This window comes from Lepidochelys olivacea (assembly GCF_965140295.1).
Source record: "Lepidochelys olivacea isolate rLepOli2 genome assembly, chromosome: 5".
NCBI lineage: Eukaryota > Metazoa > Chordata > Testudines > Cheloniidae > Lepidochelys > Lepidochelys olivacea.
In genome coordinates this window covers 133,514,928-133,541,612 of record NC_140415.1, presented here as the reverse complement: position 1 = coordinate 133,541,612, position 26,685 = coordinate 133,514,928, and the positions used below count along the sequence as shown (strand labels likewise).

Genomic DNA, 26,685 nt, shown 5'->3' with positions numbered 1-26,685 from the left:
AAGACTTGTCTGGTCCTAGCAGAGTGAAACAACTGGCAATTCTCATACTACTGGAAGTTGCAATTGTGACAAAATATTTGAAGTCACTTTGTGTTCCTGGATGAGACTGGTTAGGGATGATTTTATTCAGTTGTTCAAGTGCTTTTTTGGGTGATGCAACCAAATAGTTTAACATCAAAAGGGAACGCATAGATTGTTTCTGGAGGCACATCCCAGAACTCTGACACATACTGTTGGCAGGCTATGGTGGCTGCAGAATAGGGATCCAGACCAGAAGATAGTATTTCACAGGCTCTTGTACAGGAAAGCCAGAGTTAATTTAATGGATCTGAGCTGCTTGGAATTCCTGTCTGTACTCTTGAAGAGTCTCTTGGATGAAACATGGAGTAGGGTGACTGAGAGGGCTCTACGTGCTGATATTATGAATTTAACCATTGCCCTTAATGTAATGGGGAAAGATTTGGAGCCACTTTTAAAAGAGCTCTTTATCTTCTAGTCTAAAAAATCATCTGGAGACCCTGCTCCCTTCCCTGTGATCCCAGTTTTCCTGTGGCCAGGAGTAATCTCGGTTGAAATGAACAAAGAAGGCGTCAGTTCTGAGAACTTGAGTCTGATAACTTGACCAATCAACTTAAACATGTTTCAGAGTAACAGCCGTGTTAGTCTGTATTCGCAAAAAGAAAAGGAGTACTTGTGGCACCTTAGAGACCAACCAATTTATTTGAGCATAAGCTTTCGTGAGCTACAGCTCACTTCATCGGATGCATACTGTGGAAACTGCAGAAGACATTATATATACGCAGAGACCATGAAACAATACCTCCTCCCATCCCACTCTCCTGCTGGTAATAGCTTATCTAAAGTGATCACTCTGGTAATACCAGCAGGCGAGTGAGTTTGTGTGTGGGCGGCGGAGGGTGAGAAAACCTGGATTTGTGCTGGAAATGGCCCAACTTGATCATCATATACATTGTAAGGAGAGTGATCACTTTAGATAAGCTATTACCAGCAGGAGAGTGGGATGGGAGGAGGTATTGTTTCATGGTCTCTGTGTATATATAATGTGTTCTGCAGTTTCCACAGTATGCATCCGATGAAGTGAGCTGTAGCTCACGAAAGCTCATGCTCAAATAAACTGGTTAGTCTCTAAGGTGCCACAAGTCCTCCTTTTCTTTTTGCAACTTAAACATGTCACAGCTTTGAGTGGATCTTGACAGACTTCTTCCTCTTTACACTGAGCCATCACAAGAGATTCTCCTATTAAGAACACTGGGCAGGGCGACACTGGAAACTTCAAAGCGCTCTCGCGGGAGCGCTCCTAAGGCAGCGCCTTGAAGTGAGAGTGTGATCGCGTGCGAGCACTGGGAGAGAGCTCTCCCAGCGTTCCTGGGACTCCACGAGGGGCTTAGCTCCGAGTGCTGGGAGCCTGTTTACACTAGCACTTTAAAGAGCTCTGACTTGCTGCACTCAGGGGGGTGATTTTTCACCCCCCTGAGGCAGCAAGTTAGAGCGCTATAAAACGTAAGTGTACACAAGCCCACTGTTGTGTTCTGTTAATGCTTCATATCATGGAGGTCTTGAGCTAGAGAGAGTTGGTAGGAAGGGTCTGCTATTTTTAATGGCTAAGCAGAATCAGGTCAGTGAGCTCATTAACATTGCCCTGTAAACGATTACCTGAATCCAACTGACTGTTCCCAATGCAGATCGGGAGAGTTCATTCACCTCTAATTATTTAAATGACCACTTATGGCAGCTAGTTGACTGAGCACAAAGCTGGTTTCAGTTTTGTTTTCTTCATGGCTTTTCCCTTTCTGAGGTGAGGTTTGGCTACAGTGTTGGAAAGGCTCGGTGAAAGATGTCAGAAGAAATCTAAAGCATCCAGGGACCTTTGGCACCAATAAAGATCCATGGTAAGTCACTACAGAACCCATTTCAGTTCTGCCTAAAGAACTGTGAAATTATAGTTCCAAACATGCAGGATACAAGTAATCCAAAGTACACTAGTTAAGTCAGCCACGCAAACAAAGGTAATTATTTATCTTACTTGGGCTGGTTCAACTTACTTCAAGATTACACTACAGGAATAGGAAAATAATTAATCGTACCATAATAAACCTATACATACTAGATGTGTAAATTTTTAGTTGGTAGCACTGTACCTATGCTTTAAAACAGCCAACATACTGGATTAATGAAATTACAAGATCTTTGTCAAGTGTTTTCATAATCCAAAACATATTTTTTTCTATTGATTCTTAAAACATGTTTTGGATTATGAAAAGAGGGAGGAGAATTACTTAGAGAGGCAAAAATACTTGATTAAATTGATGTAATTGTGGACATGCCCAGTTTTTGGCCAACCCCAGTAACTATCTGGAATTTTAAACTCTTCATCGGTAGTGCCTATGCCTACATCTATAATTTTTCTTAAATTTCATTCAAAAGGTAAATTGCAATATCAAAGCTACAGGTTTAAATATTCAGAAATCAGAATATGAAAGTTCAAGTTCACAGCGAAGTTAACTGCTGAAGCGCATATCTTGTGGCATACATTTAAGAAGTTTAAATGTAGACAGGTTTCCGAGGGGTAGCTGTGTTAGTCTGTATCAGCAAAAACAACGAGGAGTCCCTGTGGTACCTTACAGACTAACAAATTTATTTGGGCATAAACTTTCGTGGGCTAAAACCCACTTCATCAGACGCAAGGACAGAGTCTCTCAGACCTTAGAAGACAGGTCAGTCCTTGCTTACAGACAGCCTCCAACCTGAAGCAAATACTCACCAGCAACTACACACCACACAACAAAAATACTAACCCAGGAACCAACCCCTGCAACAGACCCCCTGGCCAACTCTGTCCACATATCTAATTAAGGGACACCATCATAGGACCTAATTACATCAGCCACACTATCAGAGGCTCGTTCACCTGCACATCTACCAATGTGATATATGCTGTCATGTGCCAGCAATGCCCCTCTGCCATGTACATTGGCCAAACAGGACAGTCTCTATGCAAAAGAATAAATGGACACAAATCAGCCATCAAGAATTAGAACATTCAAAAACCAGTAGGAGAACACTTCAATCTCCCTGGACACTCACCAACCGACTTAAAAGTGGCAGTTCTTCAACAAAAAAACTTCAAAAACAGACTCCAAAAAGAAACTGCAGAACTAGAACTGATTTGCCAACTGGACACCATCAAATTAGGCCTGAATAAAGACTGGGAGTGGACGGGTTGCTACAAAAACTAATTTCCCCTGCTGACGCTCTCACCTTCTTGTCAACTGTTTGAATTGGGCCACCTTGATTACGTTGGCCTCATTTGCGCTACAAAAGTGATTTTTCCTCCCTTTGTAGTCACCCCTTCTTGTCAACCGTTGAGAATAGCCCACTTCCACCTTAATTGAATTGGCTCGTTAGCACTGACCCCACACTTAGAATCACAGAATATCAGGGTTGGAAGGGACCTCAGGAGCAGGACCAATCCCCAATTTTTGCCCCAGATCCCTAAATGGCCCCCTCAGGGATTGAACTCACAACCCTGGGTTTAGCAGGCCAATACTCAAACCACTAAGCTATCCCTCCCCCCAAAAGAAAATATGGAACGCTTCACGAATTTGCATGTCATCCTTGCGCAGGGGCCATGCTAATCTTCTCTGTATGGTTCCAATTTTAGTATATGTGCTACTGAAGCAAGCACACACTTGGTAAGGCAACTCCCATTTTTATATGTGTTGTGTATTATACCGGCCTCTATTTTCCACTCCATGCATCTGATGAAGTGGGTTTTGAAGTTTACATCATAATAACATTGATTTTTTTTTTTTTTGGCTGGGGGTGGGTGGGTAGGTGTGTGTGTATTTTAGTGTCTTACTTTAAAAAAAAAAAAAGAATCTGAGCTGCTACCATAATATATGTTTTTAAATTAAGATGAAGTCACACAAGGAAAGAAATGGAGAGCAAATCAACCATTCCTTCACATGACCAATAGGCTTACTGGGCAAATGCCCGATTCTTTTTCACCATGACTGAACAGGCATGGATGGCATAGTTAACAGAAGTTAAATATAAAAGTGAGAAGAGGCAAAGATATTGTTTTGCATTCCAAGTATCCTGTGTTCTTCTATTTTAAAACCACAAACAGTTAACCTTTACCTGTGCAGCAAGCTAGCACAATATACAAGTCTGTCTTGGCTTAGAGCATTTTGTATGTTCCTAACTTTGTAGATTTCATTGATTTCCTGTCATCTCTCAAGACATCTCTAGACATTTAAATGAGCACTGTGCAGAACCACTGTTCACTGCAATCGACAAGCATCTCATTGCAATAATGGAGAGATGAATTAAAAAGTTCACCCAATTCATACCAATTCTGGGTGGGGCATATAGAATTTAGCTCATGTATTTTCTCTGCATGTACGCTGCAAACTTCGCATTTGTCCATTTGCTACCTGCATGCACTGAGTAAAGAGCCCATTAAAGTCTTTGCTTCTGGGGGATCATGAGAATTTGCTAGCATTTGAAAGTCACTGGATGACAATTCTCTGAAGCAGGGTATTTCTTCTTGTAGTTTTTTAGAAGGATATATAGTACCTTCATTCTGCCCAAGCAGCAAGACTGAGCAGGTCAAATACCAGTTAGGACTGGCATTTGAACAACTTGTACCTTGTCAATGTGTTCCTAATTTTGTTTGCCAATTACTCTAGCACATCAAGATAATTTTAACCCCATAATCCTGGCAAAGCTCTAAAAGGCAATGAACCTCTTCAGAGTAGGCAGATGGGTCTGGAACTGGCTGTCAGATCCTCACTGCACTCCAAGGGTTTGTCTCCCAGCGCAAAGCATATTGAAACTATGCTGTGTTCTTTTTGTAATCAAGAAAAGGCAAAGTCAATTTCTGAGGCAAAGATGTGGCTGTGAAAACCCTACAAAACTTAAGTCAGGATACTCTTTCAGACTCTGATGTGTACTCAGCTAATCATTCCACTCAGAGGACCCCTCACCCCCACAAACACATATTATAGCTCAAGTTTTCCCAAATAGTGTCAATTTCACTTCCTCATTACATTCCCTACATGTTACTATGATTTAGCAGGAAGAGATAATGCTATTTTACAGATAATTTAACATGTCTGCTTCTGATTGGAGGCTAAAGATAAAATTACTCTATAAGAGGAGGCAAATGGAAATATCTTCAGGGATCCCCTGGAAGTTTAGAGCAAGAAACTCTTTCTTCAAGGCTTAGTTTATGATAGAGAGGCTAGGAAGAAAAAGCTTATTTTCTCCAGACTGTAAAAAGCATTACTATAAAATTTAGATGAGCGTATGAAGTAATCCCGTGCATTGTACCTCTGACACTACAAGAACTCAGTCGGATAGAAACAGATGGTGATCAGATGGGGCCCTTTTTGAAACAATTTCAAGACAGTGAAAAACAAGGCGGGGGGAGGGGGAGGCAGGGGAAATCACTTGCTAATATATAGGAATTGCCATACTAGACCAGACTAGAGCTCTATCTAGAATAGTGTGCCAGACAGTATCATATGCTTCAGAGGACTGTGCAAGAAACTCTATCATGTGCAGATATGGAATAATCTGGCCATAAGGAAAATTTCTTCTTATCCCCAGGCAGGTAGTAGTGGTCTTATGCTCTTAAAAAAAAAAAAATTATGATTTATACCACTTAATTTTTTTTAACCATGTGACATAATCGGATGTTCTTGTTAGCCATACAAGAGTAATCCTTTTCCTGATTATTCACATTAAATTACTCTTCCAAATGAAGTTGCCAAGAAAACTCCAATACTACCTCCAAATAATCAAACCTTCAGTCAAGCGTCCTTACAAAACAATCTGCATGTATTGAGTGGTTTGTTAGCGTGAAGACAGGTGAACCAAGACTATTCCAGAAGTTAATAAGGTCTTTTAGTTTTTCATTATCCTTTGCTGCAGTCTTATTTCAGACTTCATTAATTATCGTCTCGATACAGTGTAGTAGTGTTGATTTCCAAGCTAAAGGATATTTTGCTTTCTAAAGTCCTCTGAATTGTTCAGAGAGGTTTCTTGGCTTTCCTCATTCATCCCTGGAACATTTGAAAATGTTGGTAAGTCTGTAAAGCCCCAATGATCAACTGTACCAAACGGCTGGACACAACTATATAATGAGATGCCAAGAAGAAAGCGATACTCCAGATTACCTTGTTTATACGCACATTACAAATTCCACAATGCACATTCACAAATGCAGGCTACTGGTTGTTAGAGAAGGTTTTAAGCAAGAGAAATTCAGACAAGGACTAGATAGGAAAAATTAAACACATTAACTAAAAGAGTCAGAATATCCCCCCCACCCCCAATCAGGTTATTGCAATCTACTTCCAACTGAGAACAGACTCTGGTTCAATCAACCACTAGTTTGGAAAAGGCATATACTCACTTCTTTTGTGTGAGGTCTAAACCACTATTGACTATTCCATCCACCTTTACATTCTTCTGCCCACAGATATTTCCATAACTGTCATATCCTGAAACCAATCTTGCAGCTGCTCCAGTAGCTATTGAAAAGCCACAAATAAAACCCTGGGAAAAAAAACAGATAAAAGGTTCAATGGCAACTGTGTCAGAAACACAGTTTAACAATGCTCTCCTTGGAGCTGGTCATGAGGGAAGAGTCAGCTGTAATTCATCTATTTCAGAGGAAAGCAGTCCAATTTCTTGCACCCTTCTTTGAAATGCCTTCCATTTAAAAGGGAAAAGTCTAAGTCAATCAAGAAAGAACCACTGTGGGGAATAACAGACGGTTGTGAATTTAAATGCAAACACTAATTAAAAATATGATTCAGATGTGCTAAAAGTTATTTATTAGCTGAACAGGCTCAACAGTGTGCTAGGTGCTTTTACAAGACAGGCATAAAACAAAGTTCCTGAGGTGAACTGCTCACAATCTAGGCAGATAGCACACAACTGTAAAGGAGAGGGGGGCAGGGAAGGAGCGCAACAAATGCAGCATGACTAGTGAAGTTTGGGTTGCAGCTCGTTAATTTCCAGATAGTTAGGGTATTTTTGTTTGTAAGATTTTTCAAACATCTTGTTAACACTTCTGAGGGAAAGAAGGCCTATTTGGAGTAAGTGCATTTTAAGCAGAAGGGGAGGCAGGGCAGACCAGGCCAGGAAAGACATTTCAGGTATGGGGGACACATGGAAGAAAAAGAAACAGAAACAACAGTGGAAGCACACAAAAGGAGCACGTGGTGGAGCAAAGAGGGAAAAGGGGCCTTAGAGAAGAGAGACCCAGGTCTCACTGGGCTATTGACTAACTTTTCAAAGAGCTTAAATCGGATATTAAAGGGGAAGTTTGGGGGTGGAGGGGAAATGCAGAGAGGCCAGCGTAAGGAGGTCATGCCTGAAAGCATCAATTATCTCTTTACAACTAATTAGGCTGGCAAGATCCTGAGCAGAGAAAGATAGTCCTTATGCTGTCTCTCTAAGTGTCCAGTGATGCCAGAGGAAGAAGATAAGAGGGGTAAGCCAAAGTTTGAGATTGGTGGGAGAATGAGTTAGTGGCGGGTGGCAAAGGAAACAAGTGCAGAAGAGCGTCTGAAGTTACAAGTGGACCCAACAGAATCAACTGAGAAGGAAAAGGCAATTGGAAGGAGGGTGTGGAGAAGTCAAACATTGACAGCTTTAAAGCCTTAGGAGGGGGAGACAACGCAGTGCTAAGGAGGGACCAATACGGAAGGAGACAAGTTGATTAGAGAGAAATTCCAAATGAAGTGCAGGTCACTGTTTTATAGTGAATTAGCTTATTCATAAACTTAACATTGGATATCAAAGCAAAGAAGGAGTAAAAGGTCATCGCTAGTAATAATTAAGCTGATTTGCAGCTCCTACTGTCAATTTCTTGAATCCATCACCACTCATGTAAAAGCTCTAGTTTCTTTTAAGCAATAGAATTTTATGTAGGATAATGCTCAGGTTCTTAACGGTTTCCACACTGTGACTCTACACTACAGCAGAGAAGTTTCAGGATCCTCCTCCATCTATTTTAGTATTCTACTCCCATCTAGCCACAAAGTGAGGGAAGGTGGATGTAACCGCCTGAACTTATTTGCAACTCCCCAAGGCAGTGATGATATGACAATTGCTCTGCACAGTGTATTGGTGTGACAAGAAAGCTGTAGGATAGTACACCATACAAAAGGAAAAATTCGCAGTTGTAGGTGTGTATGGAGTTGTATCAGCAGGACACTGCCAACAACAGACCGGGTAACAGCAAAGGGTGAAACGTAACACAATCTGGGATCTAATTTTCAAAGAGGGGCATATGCAACTGTGTGTACCTAATTTGTATGGTCTAATACCCCAAATAAATATATAGAACTAGGCATTTCTGGATTAAACAGTCAGTTATATGCACTGGAGTTAAAAATCAAACTTGTCAATGGATCGCAAAAATACCAAAGGGGTGCTAAGTGAAGAGCAAGTTAGCTATGAGCTTGCAGTGCACCAGGGTTGTAAAATAAAGACATTAAAAAAGTTTGAGATGCATAGGCAGAGAGCATCATCCCACAAACCAGGGATGTGAAAGGGAGAGTTATTCTCTAATTGGCGGTGGGTTGGACCTAGAATAATGTAAGCAATCCTCCCTAATTCCATACAAAAAAGGCAAAAAACACGATACAGAATTTTCACTAGGCTGCAATTATTTTTTTGTAATTTAACAACATCTAACTGCATCCAAGCACTTGTCAGGAGGAAGCCAAGTGTTCTGGCACCTGGGTAAAACACAGTAAGGCTTTGGCACCTGGGGCAGCTTGGGAAGAAGGTTTGGATTGTGGAATAAGCGTATTAACTGGATGGCTCTGCTAAAGTTATCAGCAGGGATATCAACAATTTTGAGGTTTACATTGCCATTTTTGTTTCAGTTTCAGAACTAGCAGCCTATTGAGATTAAGGTAACAGTTCCCTATGCTCAAAGCTATTTTTTCAAGACATCTACAGGTTTAGGATGATAGCCTTTAAAAAAAAAAATAGGCCAAGTTTAGAGTGACTTCTTCACAACCACGAGGGCTAGAAACTTATTTTAAAAGTAGCTTAGATTCCGATGCACACAATTCTGTGGCAAGACAGAGTCCATAGCAAATTATGAGACCCTGTGAAAGTACTAGATCTGTGCATAGTGACACTGCCTTACAAAAACGTATCAAAATCAAGCAAGTTCTTGTTCCGTAACTGATACTTGCCATGCTAAAGTACACTAGACACTGACTGAAGTTACCAAATTTCTAATCTCAAAATCTGATTTCTTCACGAGTGAAAACTGTCTGTGCCTATGTAACATTTAAAATCTTTCTTATTTTACTCACCATTCCAACACAAAAGAGGATGAACAGCAACAGCCATGGTATATCTGTGCAGCTGCGATCCTCCAGAGGCTTCCATTCTCGTTTGGAGCTCTTGGGTGAGAAAAAGGGATAAAGACAATGGTTACGAAGTCAATTCAATAAAATATGTTCTGCTAATAATAAAGCGCTTCAAAAAGTAGTTTTTAGGGCACTGATATTCATCTGGGTTTATCTTTTGATACTCAGCCCTGGTCTACACGGAGGGGAGGGGAAATCAATCTAAGTTACACAACTTCAGCTACATGAATAATGTAGTTGAAGTCAACGTACTTAGATCGACTTACCGTGGTGTCTTCACTGCAGTGAGTTGACTGCTGCTGCTCCCCTGTCGACTCCACCTGCGCCTCTCGTGGAGCTGGAGTGCAGGAGTCGACGGGAGAGCGCTCAGGGATCGATTTATCGTGTCTAGACTAGACATGATAAATCGATCCCTGCTGAATCGATCGCTGCCCGCCGATCTGGCGGGTAGTGAAGACATACCCTTAAATTACTTCATCTATACTGTAAAATGTACAATAATTATTTAAACTACAGTGAGGCTAATGGAACCATTCAATAGAAAGTCAAGGTAATGTGTCCAAGGGTAAGTGCAATAAGAATCTGCAAAAGAGAGTGGATAAGAGCAATGCTGAATTCAGAAAGCATTTCACTTATTCATATTTCTGGCTCTAGCAGAAGAGGGGAAATAAGCATCGTCACTCAAGAGATCTACAATACTAGTTACTGTACCCTTCCACAGCTACCGTATGTACAGTAATCTGCTTTCCAAGAAGGATAAAAGGATAAGCTTTTCACAAACTTGTCAGCTTTAAACACCTCCATGGCAGGATTAACAGCACAGTACAGACAGAAAGAACGTAAAATATAGCTGTCTGAGGAACAGTTTTTTAAATCTGCCTAGAAAAGGCAGCTGTGGAGTTCTGCAATTCAGGCAAGTAGTGTCAACTTATTAAAAGGAAGGAGTCTGGAGTTAAGTTAAAACTCTCAAGAAAGAGACTCTGCTGCTGTTTCAGATGACAGAAATACCTCAATGGATAAAAGGCTGGACTTAACCGTCTGCACTATAAAAATGGCTACCTGCTGCCCACAAGTGTACATTTCATAAAGTCTGTTCTACTTATAGTGGCTCATTATAATTAAAAAATTATGAAGAGGTGTTTAAGCTACGTTTCTTCCCTAGGACAGCTAGGGGAAGAATGCATATTGACTACAAAGCAAAATTAAGTATAGCACTAGAATTTTGTTCACAGATCAAAATTTTGATTTAGATCCAAGGTTGAAAAAAGTACACCTCACTTTAAAAATAATAAAGTTGCAGAGACAACAAAGCTCTTTCAGTACGTTTCCAGGAAACTACTTCTTGTAGCATCTCCCTACCAAAAGTTTAGGCATTTAAAAGGATCTTTGGGAGAGCTATTCTTCCATTCAGTAAAGGCATGGATCACAGAACACAGACTGTAGTCCAGAAGAGGTGTAGAATGGCCTTCTATACCTTTATGGGAGAGCACAAACTGGGATATAAAGAAACAACTGAAGATTCCAACCTCTTGTGTAGGAAGGGCAACCTGCCAAAACCTTAAATTTTCATTACTGGAGTTTGTTGGAGTTTCAGATGAGAATCAGAACAGGAAACTGAACTGCCAAAGCCGAGCTATTGTAAACTTTGCTGACATTTGCCATCTCCAGCACCTAGCTTTGCAGCCTGATCAAAAGCAGAAAGTCTGTCGTACATGGCTGTTGTATCACTAGCGGAAATGTGTTAGTAAGATGGTTTGGGGTATTCAAGACTCATCTTTAGCTCGATTTGCAAACACAAATACCCTTTACAAATACCCTTTACAAATAAAGTTATTAGAAAACTACAAACTAGATACAATGAAAGAAAAACCGCATCTTCCTCATCCTCTGCATTCGAACTACAGACCCCGTTTGAAATGAAGTTTCATTACAATGGTATCTGTTAATATTTTTAAAGTCTTTCTGCATTTGTCCAGGCTGTGCCTGAGTCCTCTAATCAGTGGCTGTTGACACGAAAATAAAGTAACAGCTCTTGGAGAATCACTGCCTTCCATGAGAGGAGCTGGCTGGGTGACCCCACTCAGTCTGGGCTGGCATAAATGGACCTGGAAGAAATTTCAGTTTCCAGATAAGAACTCCAGCAGACCCAGACTCTGGGAACTGCAACCTCTGGAATTTGACTCCAGACCAGGAACCAGAAAGGTACCTTATAAAGGACATCCTGCAGCATGGACTTGCCTTTTGAAGTTAGCATCCACAGAGGCTGCCCACATCAACTCTAGTGCCATGAAACTGTAAGGATACCCATCTCTCTCTGCTGAAAAGGTAGAGGCTGCTCTTGTGGAGTGAGCCATGAACCTCTTTACTCCAAACACTACCTTCTCCTTCTTCATATAATGTCACTCCCAATGACACAAAGCCTTAAAAGGCAAGCTGGGGAACCCCACAAGAATAAAATCTGCCTTCTAGTTTCTAGAGTTTTATTCAATTATGCAAAGCCCTCTTCCCACTGAGCAGTAAGTTTCTCTTTATTCTGTGGGACTGGAAGGAATGAGGAGAGACATTCCCACCTAAGTGGACAGATGAAACACGCTGAAGGACACAGGAGAGACTGAATTACTGCAGAAGTTCTGACCTGACTAAGAAGCCACCTAGCAATCTGTGAACAATGAGCAAAGTTCCCAATATCATGGTCAAACAGATTGCCAATAAAAAGGAAGTTTTAAATGTGAGAAATCTCTCCTAAGATTTTCTTTAAGTGTTCATAAAACATGCCTATGAGGTGTTTAGCTGGGTAAGACTTCACTGTCAACTGTTTGAAAGAGATATTCTTACCACTTCCAGATGGCAAGTCAGAAATGCTCTCCAGTACTTTGCCTATATATTATTTATTTCAATTTATAACAATATACACAGAAGTGCCTACCCTCAGCTCTAGGTGCCTCTGCCAAAATTTAAAAATACAATCAGCAAAACGAAAGCCAACAGCTGTTAAATATCTCCAAGCCACCATAACTCCCCAATCTCAATAAAAAACAATCCGATCAACACTCTCCCTCTCCCCAAAAACAGCTTCTATTGTGCCCCTCTCCCCTCAATAGCCTGGGTAACTGATAATGGTCCCTACAATATGAGATTTGGGTTTTCATACCAGGGAGGTGGGAGAGAATAGATTACAAAGTTGAGGGCCTCTAATGGGAAAACACTCTGCAAACAGCTCCTTCTCTTTTGTACTGAATGGACTCCAGCACAAGTGCCTCTGCCAACTGCAACCATGGCAGTAAGACATGGAGCAAGAGTCAGTCTTTCAAGCACTTTGTGGTTCTCTCCCTAAAAAAATGGCTTTGAGTGTGTGGGGTTCCTTGTTAACTGCCTCATTGACTTTTGTATAAAGTCAGCTCTGTTTGCAAATACGCTGCATTTCCTAGGAGTATGTCTCTGCTACGGGGACTCTTCCAGCACAGCTATGTTGGCACAGCCCTGAAAAGTACACGTAGCATACACCGACAAAGGTTTTTTCCATTGGTGTAGGAACACCGCCTCCCCAAACAACTAAGCTACATTGATGGAAGCGCCACCAACATAGCTGCGTCTATACTGGGGGTTATGTTGGCATAGCTATGTCAGTTGGGAGTGTGGGGGGTTTTCACACCCCTGACCAATTTAGCTATACAGACATAGATTTGGTCTACACAGGAAAGTTATCTGCCAACCACACAAACTCACTCTGGGCTCTGAGGGTGTCTACACTGCAATTAGACACCTGTGGCTGCGCCCATACCAACTGACTCGGGCCGCAGGGCTGTTTAATAGTACTGTAGACTTCCAGGTTTGGGCTAGGATCCTGAGAGGTAGGAGGGTCATGGGCTAGCTGCAGGTAGACGTGCCCCGACAGTCAAGCTGGGTTCTTTTCATCTCTCTCATTATCACCACTACAAGAGGTGCTTGCAGGCCAAATGATGCCCTCAGCTACACCCATGCAAACCAACCGTCTTCAAATGATGCGACCCTTACACTTAAAACAACATCTGCAGTGAGATTTTCGCATTAAGTCATATTTGCACAAATTAAGTTCATGTAATGTCATGCTCAATGTCTTTAAAGCTCTCTCCAGGGATCTTTTCTGGCTTTGCTAAATCTCACAATATTTTTTATTTACCGGTAGTGCTAACAGAAAGAGAAGAAGCTGATGAGTTTCAAATGAAATCTTGTAATACAATTTTTTAAAAGCCATTGGATGTACTTTGGAAGAGCGTTGACAAGAATTTGGAATTACTCACAGCTACCACAGGTAATCCATTTCATTTGCTAAGTTACTGGACAGCCCCAAAGCCTTCCAGGACAACAGATGCAAAAGCTGCAGACACAAATCTCCACTGCTACAATGATCAAACACACACTTCCCACAACACAACTTTCAAGATCCATGGGTCCTACGCATGCCTATCACAACATGCGGTGTACCTCACCCAGTGCACTAAATGCCCCAACAACAACCACGTGAGTGAACCCAGACAGTCCTTACGCTCTCAGGAGAGCTCACAGGAAAACAGTAAGACAAAAAGCACCATATCACCTGTGGATAAACACTTTTCACAAAATGATCACCCTACATCTGACCTCTCAGTCCACATCCTCAAAGGAAACCTACACAACACTTTCTAAAGACAAGCCTGGGAGCTTAAATTCATAACTTTGCCAGACCCTAAAAAACATGGACTGAAAAAAAAAGACACTGGATTAATGGCTTATTATAACAATCTATAATTAAAGCTGTGAGTTTGTCATGGATTCTGTGATTTTCTGGGACCTCTGATTTCTGCAGCAGCTGGTCTGGAGGCTGCCTGAACCGCTCCTGGGCCAGCCATCCTGGCCGTTGCTGGGGCAGACTCGGGCCACTGCGCCCTCCTTCTCCAGCAGCAGCAGGAGTTTGGGAGGGGGCTCAAGGCTGGGAGCTGGGGAGCAGGAGACCGTGAGAGCTCTGGGCAGCACTTACCTCAGGGGGCTCCCCGGAAGCGGCGACATGTCTCTCCCTCCGCTCCTAGGCAGAGAAGCCGCCAGACAGATCTGAGCACTGCCTTCACCCGGAGGCACTGCTCCCGCAGCTCCCATTGGCCGCAGTTCCTGATCAATAGGAGCTGGGGAGCCGATGCTTGGGGCGGAAGCAGCACGCAGAGCTACCTGGCCGTACCTCCGCCTAGGAGCTGAGGGAGAGACATGTCGCCGCCTCTGGGGAGCCGTGCGGAGCCAGGTAGGAGAGCCTGCCAGCCCCTCCAACCCCCACCCCCACCCCAGCCAGCCCCTCCCAAGCACCCATAGTGCCCCCTGGGTCACCACACACAGCCCCGAGCACCGGTGGCACCCCTGGACTGCCCTACCCCCAAGATTTAGTCAGGGGTATATAGTACAAGTCATGGACAGGTCACAGTCCATGAATTTTTGTTTACTGCCTGTGACCTGTCTATGACTTTTACTGAAAAACCCATAACTAAAATGCAGCCTTATCTATAATCCACAAATACCCCTCCCCCACCCCACCCAGCTGTTCTCCAACCCCTTTTACTCCCTATTAGTGAAGGAGTGTTAACGGGCCAATTCACCTTGAATGGTCTCTTGAAATGTGTTAACAACTTATGCCGAACAATTGTTCCGCCTTGTATTTAAGCTGTGACGCTCTAAAAGTGGTTCTACGAACACATTTTTTGGTGGCCACACTGACACTTTCCCCTAAAATACTTAATTCACTTTAAGAACAACAAGTAAATATGCACAGATACATATATAAATTACAAAGATTTGGATGTGTAGGGTTTTTTTTGCCAGATTCAATAATAAAAATAATGCTGTGAAAAGTGATGTGTGTATATTTGTTAATATCACTTTTCACAGCAAACTTAGTAGCTATCTGGGAGGCTGTGAAAAGTGATATTAACCAACATACAAGCATCACTTTTTACAGCCTTCCAGACAGCTAGTATTGGGGGCGGGGGGAGAGAAGGGTTGAAAGGGGAGGCAACTGGGGCCAGAAGCAATGGTGGGATGGATGTGAGGCCAGGAAGGCAGCAGTGTCCTGGGACGATGGGGGGCAGGATGGATATAGGGCCGTAGGAGGTGGCGGGGGGCCAGGGAGGTGGGTGATGAGCCCTGCTGTCGCATGGCCGGAGCCAGGGATTGGAGCCCACTGATGTACAGCTGGAGCTGTAGGTCAGTGCCTGGGGCCACAGCCTGCTGCCATACAGCCAGAGCCTGGAGCCGGGAGTCAGTGCCCGCCGATGTGTGGCTGAAGCCAGCACTCGCTGCTGTGTGGCTAAGGCCAGGGGTCAGTTCCCACCACCACATGGCTGGAGCCCGGGACCAGAGCTGTGGGTCGGGCTGGGGTGGCTGGGGCAGGGTATCAGCGCCTAAGGGCTGGGGCCGTGCGGCCGGAGATGGGGGTCAGCACCTGTCAACGCACGGCTGGAAACAGGGATCAAAGCCCGAAACCTCGCAGTCGGAGCCTGCTGCCACACACCCAGGACTGGGGTTCGGCACCTGGGACCAGCGTGCGCCACTGCACAGCCAGAGTCCGGGGCCAGCACCTGCCACCACAAGGCCAGAACTGGGGGCCAGAGACTGAAGCCCTGCAGCTGGAACCTGGGGTTGGCGCCTGAAGCCCTGAGGTTGGAGCCTGCTGCCAGCACCCGCCACCGCATGGCTGGACTCAGGGACAAGAGTCAGGGGCCAGCACCTGCTGCCACACAGCCAGAACCAGAGGCTGAAGCCCCGCAGCTGGAGCCCAGGACCACGTGGCCGGAGGGGTCAGTATCCACCGCCCCGGGGTCAGAGCCCGGGGCTGCATGGGCAGGCTCCCACAGTCCTGCCACTGGAGCCTACAGACCCACGTTGGCGGGGAGGGGATTTGGGAAGAACTCACCTTGCTCCTGCAGCGCTGTGCCCCATCTGTCTCCAGAGGTGGTGCAGGGCAGCACATCCAGAAGCAACAGGGAAGGAGGGAGGGGGAAGGGATGATGAAAGCCTGATGATGGGGGTGGGGGGCAAAGCACGCCCCCACGAAAAGTCCCTGGCAGTCGCATTTGAGAAACATTGCTCTAAGTACATTTCCCAGACCTGAAGAAGAGCTCTGTGTAAGCTTGAAAGCTTGTCTTTCTCATCAACAGAAGTTGGTACAACAAAAGATATTATCTTACCAACCTTATCTTTCTAAAAGGAAATATGAAAGCCATGATTTTAACAGGCATTTAAAAGGTTACATGGATGAATTAAGTCTGTTTTCATATCTTTACTTACATCCTGAATTGTGCTAAATCAGGTTTACAGCTCCACAAAAGCAAAGTGTCAAGCAAGACTTCTCAATACGAACACTCAATGTATGTGACAATTAACGACCTGATTTTCAACTCCCAAAAATATCAAGATGATGTCATACACATTCAGATCATGTATTTATCTTGAAAAGTGTATCTTATTCTATGCAAATGATTACTAGCCTTAGTTACTTATGTTCAAGGGTCCAAAATATTTACTTTATGGTCATCACGAGGTTTAACACAAATGTTGAGATTGTGTTTCCTCTGCAGTAGGCCTCCACTTTTTGCCTACATTATAACTGAAGCACCATCAAAATTGCAGTGACAAGCTTTGCCTGCAGCCCTCAATCCACATTTCTACTGATTTCAGCCTTCTGAATGGACAGATTAAAATTTCTTCAGCATTTGCTGATGCAAGAAGCATACAGACAAGATAAGCAAAAACTGATATTTTTCCTTGCCATTTGCCCCACTGTAACAGTTTCCTGTTAAAATGATAGCATGATGTTATTTTTGTTCTGCTAGCTTACAGAAGGTATTGCCCCTGAACAAAGCATGTAACTTGAAGAAGAGCTCTGTGTAAACTAGAAAGCTTGGTCTTCTTCATCTATGTAAGGTGGGAGCTTTGTTGAGAACTGCTGGTGGATTAGCTGCTAGGTTTGCTATTTGATTAACTGTTCTTTTAATGCATAGCAGAAGTGCCTAGAGCATGAGATAGATACAGTCATACCTCAGAATTCAAAATAGGAATACAGTTTTCTTTGTACAGATGCTTTTCTTGTATTAGCCCCACTTGCAGAATCAAGTGGTGGACCTACAAATTAGGTCCATTCAGTGCACACTCAGGACATAGTGCCAATTTTTTTTAAAGGAGTAAAAAAAATGACCCAGGTAACTACAGGCTTCAGTCTGACATCAATCCCAGGAAAGATAAGGGAATGGGCAATGGACTCGATTAATAAAGAATTAAAGGAAGGTAATATAATTAACACAAATCAACATTTGGTTGATAAGGTAATAGTGTTGATGTAGTATACGTAGACTTCTGGAAGGTGTTTGACTTTTACTGCATGACATTTTGATTAAAAAACTAGATTGATATAAAATTAACATGGGACACATTAAATGGATTAAAAACTGGCTAACTGATAGGTCTCAAAATGTAACTGTAAACAGGGAATCATCATCAAGCAGGTGTGTTTCCAGTGTGGTCCCACAGGGACCTATGCTATTTAACAGCTTTATCAAGGACCTGGAAAAAACCAAAATAATCACTGACGAAGTTTGCTGATGACACAAAAATTAAGGGAGTGGCAAATATTGAAGAGGAGAGGTCACTCATTCAGAGTTATCAAGGTGGCTTGGTAAAAACTGGACACAAACAAACAATATCCATTTTTGTATGTCTAACTGTAAATGTACACATCTAGGAACAAAGGATGTAGACCATACTTACAGGATGGGGAGCAGTGACTCTGAAAAAGATTTGAGGGTTGTGGTGGATAATCGGTTGAACATGAGCTCTGTATATGATGCTGTGGCCGAAAGAGCTAATGCGAGCCTGGGATGCATCAACAGGGTATTTTGGTTGGGAGAGGTTATTTTACCTCTTTATTTGGCACTGATGCGATCTCTGCTGGAATACTATGTCCAGTCCTGGTGCTCACAATACAAGAAGGTTGTTGATAAACTGGAGAGGATTTGGAGAAGAGCCACAAGAGCGATTAAAGGATTAGAAAACATGCCTTACACTGATAACTTCAAGGAGCTCAATCTAGCTTAACAAAGAGCAGGTTAAGGGGCAACATGATTACGGTCTGTAAGGACCTACACGGGGAATAAGCATTTAATAATGGGCTCTTCAGTATAACAGAGAAAGGTATAACATGATCCAATGGCTGGAAGTTGAAGCCAGACAAATTCAGACTGGAAATCAGCATAATTTTTTAATGGTGAGAGATATTAACCACTAAAACAATTTACCAAGGGTCGTGGCGCATTCTCCATCACCAACAATTTTTAAATCAAGATTGGCTGTTTTTCTAAAAGGTCTGCTCTAGGAATTATATATTGGGGAAGTTCTCTCTTTTAGAAGAGGTCACACGAGATGTCAAAGATTCCAAAGCCAGGACAGACCAATTAATCATTTCTTCAAATTGTTTATTTCGTGCTACATTGACAAGAAAGTTGCCACCCCCATTTGTTAACATCCTGTTCAAGTTTTAATTATTTCTATTGCAGTAGCATCTTCAGGCTCTAGCCCCTATTGTTCTAGGCACCATCCAAATCTAACAGATCCAAGCGTAAGACCATAAAAAACAGATAAATACGATACAAATGGGCAAGATGGCCTAAGACTGAAATGACATGCATTTGTCACAGCACACCAACTTCTCAGACACGGTCAAGTGTTTTGTAAGCAAACTGACAGAGATGAGATCTGAAGAAGGACAACACTGACTTTGCAGATTTTTTTACAGGTCGTTTCTCTCATGAAGAAGTGGAGACATGAGAGAGAGTGAAAGTGCTGGTTAGAAAAATCTGACAAATAAGCAATATAGGTTGGTATCGCTCTTGGAATGTAAACAGGGATCAATGTCTCAATTACAGCTGGCTGATTTGGGTTTGTCAGAAGTTCTAGTCTTTTCAAATTTGCTTTGAATTGCAGCAGTGTCTGGAATGAAAATAACTGGGGCAGAGATCCCATTTATCAGAGAGGAGAAAGTTGCAGTATCTGAGACATGAATTGATGAGGGCCTGGCTGAGAGTTTTCAAAATGTGGAAGGTCAGATCACAGAAATGTTGTGCCTGAAGCAGCAGGGAGATTCTGACACTGCCTGGATAGGTGTATCTAGAGAGAGGACGGAGTCAAAAAGACACAGGTTTATGGGCCTGAGCAATAGAGAGGATGGTAGTTACTGACCACAGCAACTAAGAGAGGAGGGAGGTGGAGAGCTGGGAAGAAAAGCTTAAGCACTTTGTTTTGGCCACACTGAGTTTAAACTAGCAGCTGGACATCCATAAGGAAATGAAGTGGGGAAGGCAACATTTTCAGATGACAATTATGGTCGTATATGAGAAAGGCAGCTCACCAGTCAAGGAGAAAAGTCTTTGCCTTTTAGTTGTTTTTTGTGTGGTATAATTACCAGATAATCTGGGTGCACGCGCGTGCGTGAGAAAGATTTACAGAGACTACTACTGAATGAAGGTGATGTTCAAGTGCTTCTGGAAGGCCTAGAACAGGGACTTCATGATCCTCATAGCTACATGTCAATGATAATGGCAATGCTTTACTTGACTTACCATATTTAACAGTGATTCAGTTGTACTTCAGTAGACAACAATTACTCTAGGACCACACATTACCCTGCAGATACCATGAGTCAGTCCCTAAAAAACCCATACACTTTTATGTGGAAAGTGCTACAGGGGAAAGGTGCAGCTCAGGTTAACTATTTAAGTGTATGAGTACACAGTATTCACAGTGCAAGGATTTAAGATTTCAGTGCTCAAAGCAACGGCCTGAAATGGTGAAAGCCAAATCACCATTCATGTGATGATTCACCAAATCATCCATCAGCCCTTACCTTGAACTTACATAGTGCTTTGTGTTTTTAAAGCACTGTACAAACATGCATTAATTAAACCTCCTGATACCCACCTATATCACAAAGGTATGACATATTAGCCCAAGTTGCTAGATAACAAAGACAGGTTACACTGACTTGCCCTAGGCCATACAGTGGCTATCAAAACTGAGATCAGAACTAAGAGGTTACTGGCTTCTGGGCCCTCTCTTGGGTCCAGGCTATATTACAAAAGGTTGGCCAGTATAATTATAAACGGCAGACAACCCACCTAGGGTAGATGCAATTTCTACTAGCAAAAAATGTTCTCCTGCTGCTACAGCTTATACTGGTTTCCTGGACAAAAAAACAAGCAAGCAACAAACAACTGGTATAACTGCATCTACACAGAGCTTCGGCTGGTATAAAAACATCATTAAAAAAGCACCCCTAACTGACATATCGGCAAGAGTTTTTAGTGTAGATCTGGCCTCAGACAACATTCCACCCTGCCCCTCTGATTTCCCCCGCCCCAATTTACTAAGACATTTCATTACATTGCAATGACGAATAAATATTGGCTGTCCTATCAGCCCCACCCAAAACAGCATACCCCATTACATGTGGTCAGTTATTTCAGCAGGTTAGAAAGTAACTTTTAGTATGTGAATAAGACGATACATGTTTTTTATCAAAAGTCATTACTAAGCCCTGGTCTACACTACAGGGTTAGGTCGAATTTAGCCGTGTTAGGTTGATTTTATAACGAATGTGTCTACACAAGCAACCCCGTTCCATCAACCTAAAGGGCTCTTAAAATTGACTTCTGTACTCCTCCCTGGCGAGGGGAGTAGCGCTAAAATCAACCTTGCTGGGTCGAATTTGGGAGAGTGCAGATGCAAACTGACATTATTAGCCTCCGGAAGCTATCCTGCCAACGTGACCTCTCTGGACAGCACTTTCAACTCCGACACACTAGCCAGGTACACAGGAAAAGCCCCGGGAACTTTTTAATTTCATTTCCTGTTTGGTCAGCGTGGCGAGCTCAGCAGCACAGGTGACCAAGCAGTCCCCCTAGAATCACAAACGAGCTCCAGCATGGAGCGAACAGGAGACACTGGATCTGATTGCTGTATGGGGAGACGAATCTGTGCAGGCAAAACTCCGATCAAAAAGAAGAAATGCTAATATATATGCCAAAATCGCACAGGGCATGATGGACAGAGGCTACAACAGGGACACACAGCAGTGCTGTGTGAAAGTCAAGTTGCTCAGGCAAGCCTACCAAAAGACAATGGAGGCAAATGGTCACTCTGGGTCAAAGCCCTCATACATGCCACTTCTATGATCAGCTGCATGGCATTCTAGGGGGGATCCTACCACTACCCCACCACTGTCCATGGACACCTGCAAGGGGGGAGTCTCACGCAACACAGAGAAGGATTTTGTGGATGAGGAAGAGGAGGAGGAGGAGGAGGAGAATGCTTGCCTACTGTGCAGTGAATCCGTTCTCCCCGGCAGCCAGGATCTTTTCATCACCCTGGAGCCAATACCCGCCCAAGGCGGGATCCCCGATCCTGAAGGTGGGGAAGGCACCTCTGGTGAGTGCACATTTGTAACTACAGTACAGGGTTTAAAAGCAATAGTGTTTAATGTTTGATTTTCTCTGAAGACTTGGGATGCATTCGCGGCCAGTACAGCTACTGGAAAAGTCTGTTAACGTGTCTGGGGATGGACACACCTTATCAGTTATCTCCCTTTTTTTTTTTTAAATTAATAAAGAAAGAATGTGTGGTTTCAAAACAATAGTGACTTTATTTCCGTTGCCAGCTGTGATTGAAGGGGGGGGAGGGTGGTTGGCTTACAGGGAATTAAAATCAACGAAGGGGGCGAGTTTGCATCAAGGAGAAACACACACAGTTGTCACACCTTAGCCTGGCCAGTCATGAAACTGGTTTTCAAAGCCTCTCTGATGTGCAACGCGCCTACCTGTGCTCTTCTAATCGCCCTGGTGTCTGGCTGTTCAAAGCCGGCAACCAGGCGATTTGCCTCAACCTCCCACCCCGCCGTAAACGTCTCCCCCTTACTCTCACAGATATTATGGAGCACACAGCAAGCAGCAATAACAATGGGAATATTGTTGTTGCGCTGAGGTCTAACCTAGTCAGCAAACAGCAACAGTGAGCTTTTAAACCTCCAAGGGCACATTCTACCACCATTCTACACTTGTTCAGCCTATAGTTGAACTGCTCCTTACTACTGTCCAGGCTGCGTGTGTACTGCTTCATAAACCATGCGAGCAAGGGGTAGGCTGGGTCCCCAAGGATAACTATTGGCATTTCAACATCCCCAACAGTAACTTTCTGGTCTGGGAAGTAAGTCCCTTCTTGCAACTGCTCAAACAGTCCAGAGTTCCTAAAAATGCGAGCGTCATGCACCTTTCCCAGCCATCCCACGCTGATGTTGGTGAAATATCCCTTGTGGTCCAACAGTGCTTGCAGCACCACTGAAAAGTACCCCTTGCAGTTTATGTACTGGTTGGCAAAGTGGTCCGGTGCCAAGATAGGGATATAGGTTCCGTCTGTCGCCCCATCACAGTTAGGGATACCCATTGCAGCAAAGCCATCCACTATGACCTGCACATTTCCCAGAGTCACTGCCCTTGATAGTAGAATGTCAGTGATTGCATTGACTACTTGAATCACAGCAGTCCCCACAGTAGATTTGCCCACTTCAAATTGATTCCCAACTGACCAGTAGCAGTCAGCCGTTGCAAGCTTCCACAGGGCTATTGCCACTTGCTTATCAACTGTCAGGGCAGCTCTCATCTTGGTATTCCCGTGCTTCAGGGCGGGGGAAAGCAACTCACAGAATTCCAGGAAAGTGGCCTTATGCATGCGAAAGTTTTGCAGCCACTGGGAATCATCCCATACATGCAAGGCTATGTGGTCCCACCAGTCTCTGCTTGTTTGTCGGGCCCAGAATCAGCATTCCACTGTATCATAGAATATCAGGGTTGGAAGGGACCTCAGGAGGTCCATCTAGTCCAACCCCCCGCTCAAAGCAGGACCAATCCCCAATTTTTGGCCCATATCCCTAAATGCCTCTCCCCCAAGGATTGAGCTCACAACCCTGGGTTTAGCAAGCTAATGCTCAAACCACTGAGCTATCCCTCCCCCTATCAACTAGCCCCACTGCTGCCATGATGTCCCAATTGCCACATCCCATGCTTTCAGGAATGCCTGTGTCCATGTCCTCCTCACAATCATCCTCGTGCTGCCATCTCTTAGCCAGGTTCTGCACATACTGCAGTATAATGCACGAGGTGTTTACAATGCTCGCAACAGCAGCGGTGAGCTGAGCAGGCTCCATGCTTGCCGTGCTATGGCATCTGCATGGGTAACCCAGGAAAAAAGGTAGGAAATGATCGTCTGCAGTTGCTGGGAGGGAGGGAGGAGAGACTGACGACATGTACCCAAAACCACCCACGACAATGTTTTTGCCCCATCAGACATTGGGAGCATAACCCAGAATTCCAATGGGCAGCGGAGACTGTGGGAACTGTGGGATAGCTTCCCACAGTGTACTGCTCCGTGAGTCAGTGCTAGCCATGGTAGTGAGGACGCACTCTGACAACTTAATGTGCTTAGTGGGGACATACACAATTGACTGCATAAAATCACTTTCTAAAAATCAACTTCTATAAAATCGACCTAATTTCGTAGTGTAGACATACAATAAACACTTAATGATATTTCTTAGGGTAACTTTGTTGTGTCTGTAGATTAGCAAAGAATTCTCATGAGCTTTTTTACAAGTTATTCTCTTACTATTATAGGGTCCTTATTATTTGAGCACAGGGTCTCCTGTGAGCTTGGGTCTGTACCCGAAGGACTTTCACATCCTGAGGCAATACCTCAGAAGACAAAGCCAGTCTGGAAGAGTCACTGGGGTATGTCTACACGGCAATAAGACATCCATGGCTGGCCTATGTCAGCTGACTAGGGCTCGCAGGGCTTGGCCTGTGCAGCTATGAAGTTGCAGTGTAGATGTTCTGGCTCAGTCAGGAGCCTGGGCTCTGGGACCCTCCCTGGGTCCCAGAGTCTAGGCTCCTACCTGAGCCCAAACATCTACACTGCAATTTTATAGCCCCACAAGCCTGGGTCAGCTAACATAGGACTGCTGAAGATGTTTTATTGCAGTGTAGACATACCCACTAGGTGACCATACTTCTCTCTTCCTTCTATAAGACCTTCTATACTGCATATGTGCATCTGTTCTGCATGCTCACACAACTCAACACTTCTGGTAGGAAGGGAAGGAGCAGTCTTGATTGTACAGCACTACAAAACTATTCTCAGTAATGGAGGGGAATGAATGTCTTGCATTCTGTTCTTCTTCAGGCACTAATGCAATGATCCCACACCTACTACTTCATGAAGTGGTCCCCTACTTCTTACACCGTATTTGCAAATTTTCAACATAATTTAAGTGCAATTTAGAGTGCATGAATTGACACTTGAATTAATATATTATCGATGAGGCAATATGAAACTGACAATCTTGAAAAAGTTTGTTTACAAACCATTTATGAATTGATCAATGCCATAGGATTACAATTAAGTCATCTTTGCAGTCAGTTGATTCTAAGACTCATTGATTACTTTGTTTTCACAGGATTAGACAGGTACCTTCACTGCAGCCATGACAACATACAAAGCCATTACATATCTTGAAACCTAATAGAACTGGCAAATCGGTAACAGGTATAGCAGCATACCTGTTGATATCGGACAGCTTCAAATATAGACCTATTATGGGAGAAAAATCCATACCTTTAACCACCACTGAAAGTGTTTTAATTAAAGTGCTTCCAAACACCTATTTGAAAATAGCAGGCATTTGGCTAGAAAACAGAACTATCCATCATAAGTAAGGATACTCCACATGACATGTAAATCATTTGTGTTTAAAATCTATCCGAATATCAATACTGAGATGCTTTTTCTCTTTTTCAATAGTTCTCAAATCACAATCTCTAATACTGACCTATTCACACCAAAGAAAACACCCTATTTTCAGAGTAGTTTTCTCTGTAGCTGAAATAATATAAATTATTTCATTCACATTTTTGTATAATCAGCAGTAAATACAATCTACTTCACAGACTCCTTGAATTCCACTGCAGCTCTGAAATCACAAGACCTAAATAATAGAATATTCTGAAGTCTTATTAGAACAGTATTAGATTATATCTTTAACAGTTATCTGCAAGTTAGTTCCAATTAATTTATTTTTAGCTTCATCAAAATGTGAAATTAGGGTGAGGGAAAAAAGCAAGACAGAACCATCAAATTAGAGACCTTAGGACAATTCCACAGAGGAAGCTGCCCCTCCTCCTATGCGTTCCCCTAGAGTCTGATGAGTAGCTGTCTCAAATGAAAGAAATTTTTCCTCCTTTTACAGTTTCTAAAGTTAGAACTTGAGGACATGAAACATCACAGCTATTGCAAGACCTCAACCTGCACAGTGCTGCTGTAAGAAATAATGATCTTGCCATCCACCATCGACACTTATAGCAATTTGCTATAAAATTGCTTAAAGGGTGTCCTTCACTCAAACTGGTTTGTCAACGGGAAATTGCATTTAATAAAATCTGACGATTTATGAGTGGACTTTGAAGTTCAACATAGTGAAAAGAACAAGCCATTTCACATTTCTAGCAGAAAAAAACGACAAGGGAACAGTTCTAAGGAGTTTCGTGGAACCTTGACAGCAGCATTCTAAGGGGGAAAACATACAGTTTGCATTTTCTATTATTTCCAATACAATTTTGGCATAAACTCATTTTAGATTTTTTTAAAAATCTGTTTTCATTGGTTTGATCTTGGTGATACAGGAACATACAGACACCACAGCAAGACTATATATCCAACATTAGAAACTATCCTGCATTTTCCCCCACCTAATAAACAATTTATAAACCAAATTCTTTAGAAGCTTCACCAATGCATCTTAAAGATAAACAAATCCAGTCTTGAAAACCTACACAAAGGCAACTTTAAAGTCTTTTTCTTTCTATACTGCCTTTGCAGTTATTTCAGAACAGCTCTTTCCCTCACAAACAAAGATGAGCTTCTCTACCTGGTGATCCTACTGTGAAGTTGTAATCTTGCATAAGCATGTGGTAAGACAAATATTGTCCTGGAAATGAATGTACTATCACAAATTCAACACCATGAACCAAATCCTGCTTGCCTTAGCCACGTGCATTGTTCCATATAACTGCATATGGAAGCAGGGAGAAAAGCTTGGTGAAAGCCTTGTATGAATACCAAAATCTGAGTGACAGCAAACAACATTGCAAAAGAAAAAAGAAGGCAC

General features: G+C 43.0%; 1 protein-coding gene across 2 annotated transcripts in view; it reads right to left on the bottom strand.

The window, feature by feature from the left end:
* The window catches only part of SLC44A1 (solute carrier family 44 member 1), a 91,404-nt gene that overhangs the window by 49,601 nt on the left and 15,118 nt on the right, over window positions 1–26,685 (bottom strand). For both annotated transcript variants that reach the window (XM_084629221.1, XM_084629222.1), the window contains exons 2-3: window positions 9,372–9,461; window positions 6,443–6,585 (exon numbers count right to left, since the gene is read on the bottom strand). In XM_084629221.1, coding sequence (XP_084485347.1) covers window positions 6,443–6,585; window positions 9,372–9,461 — 233 coding nt within the window. The remainder of the gene's footprint in view (window positions 1–6,442; window positions 6,586–9,371; window positions 9,462–26,685) is intronic.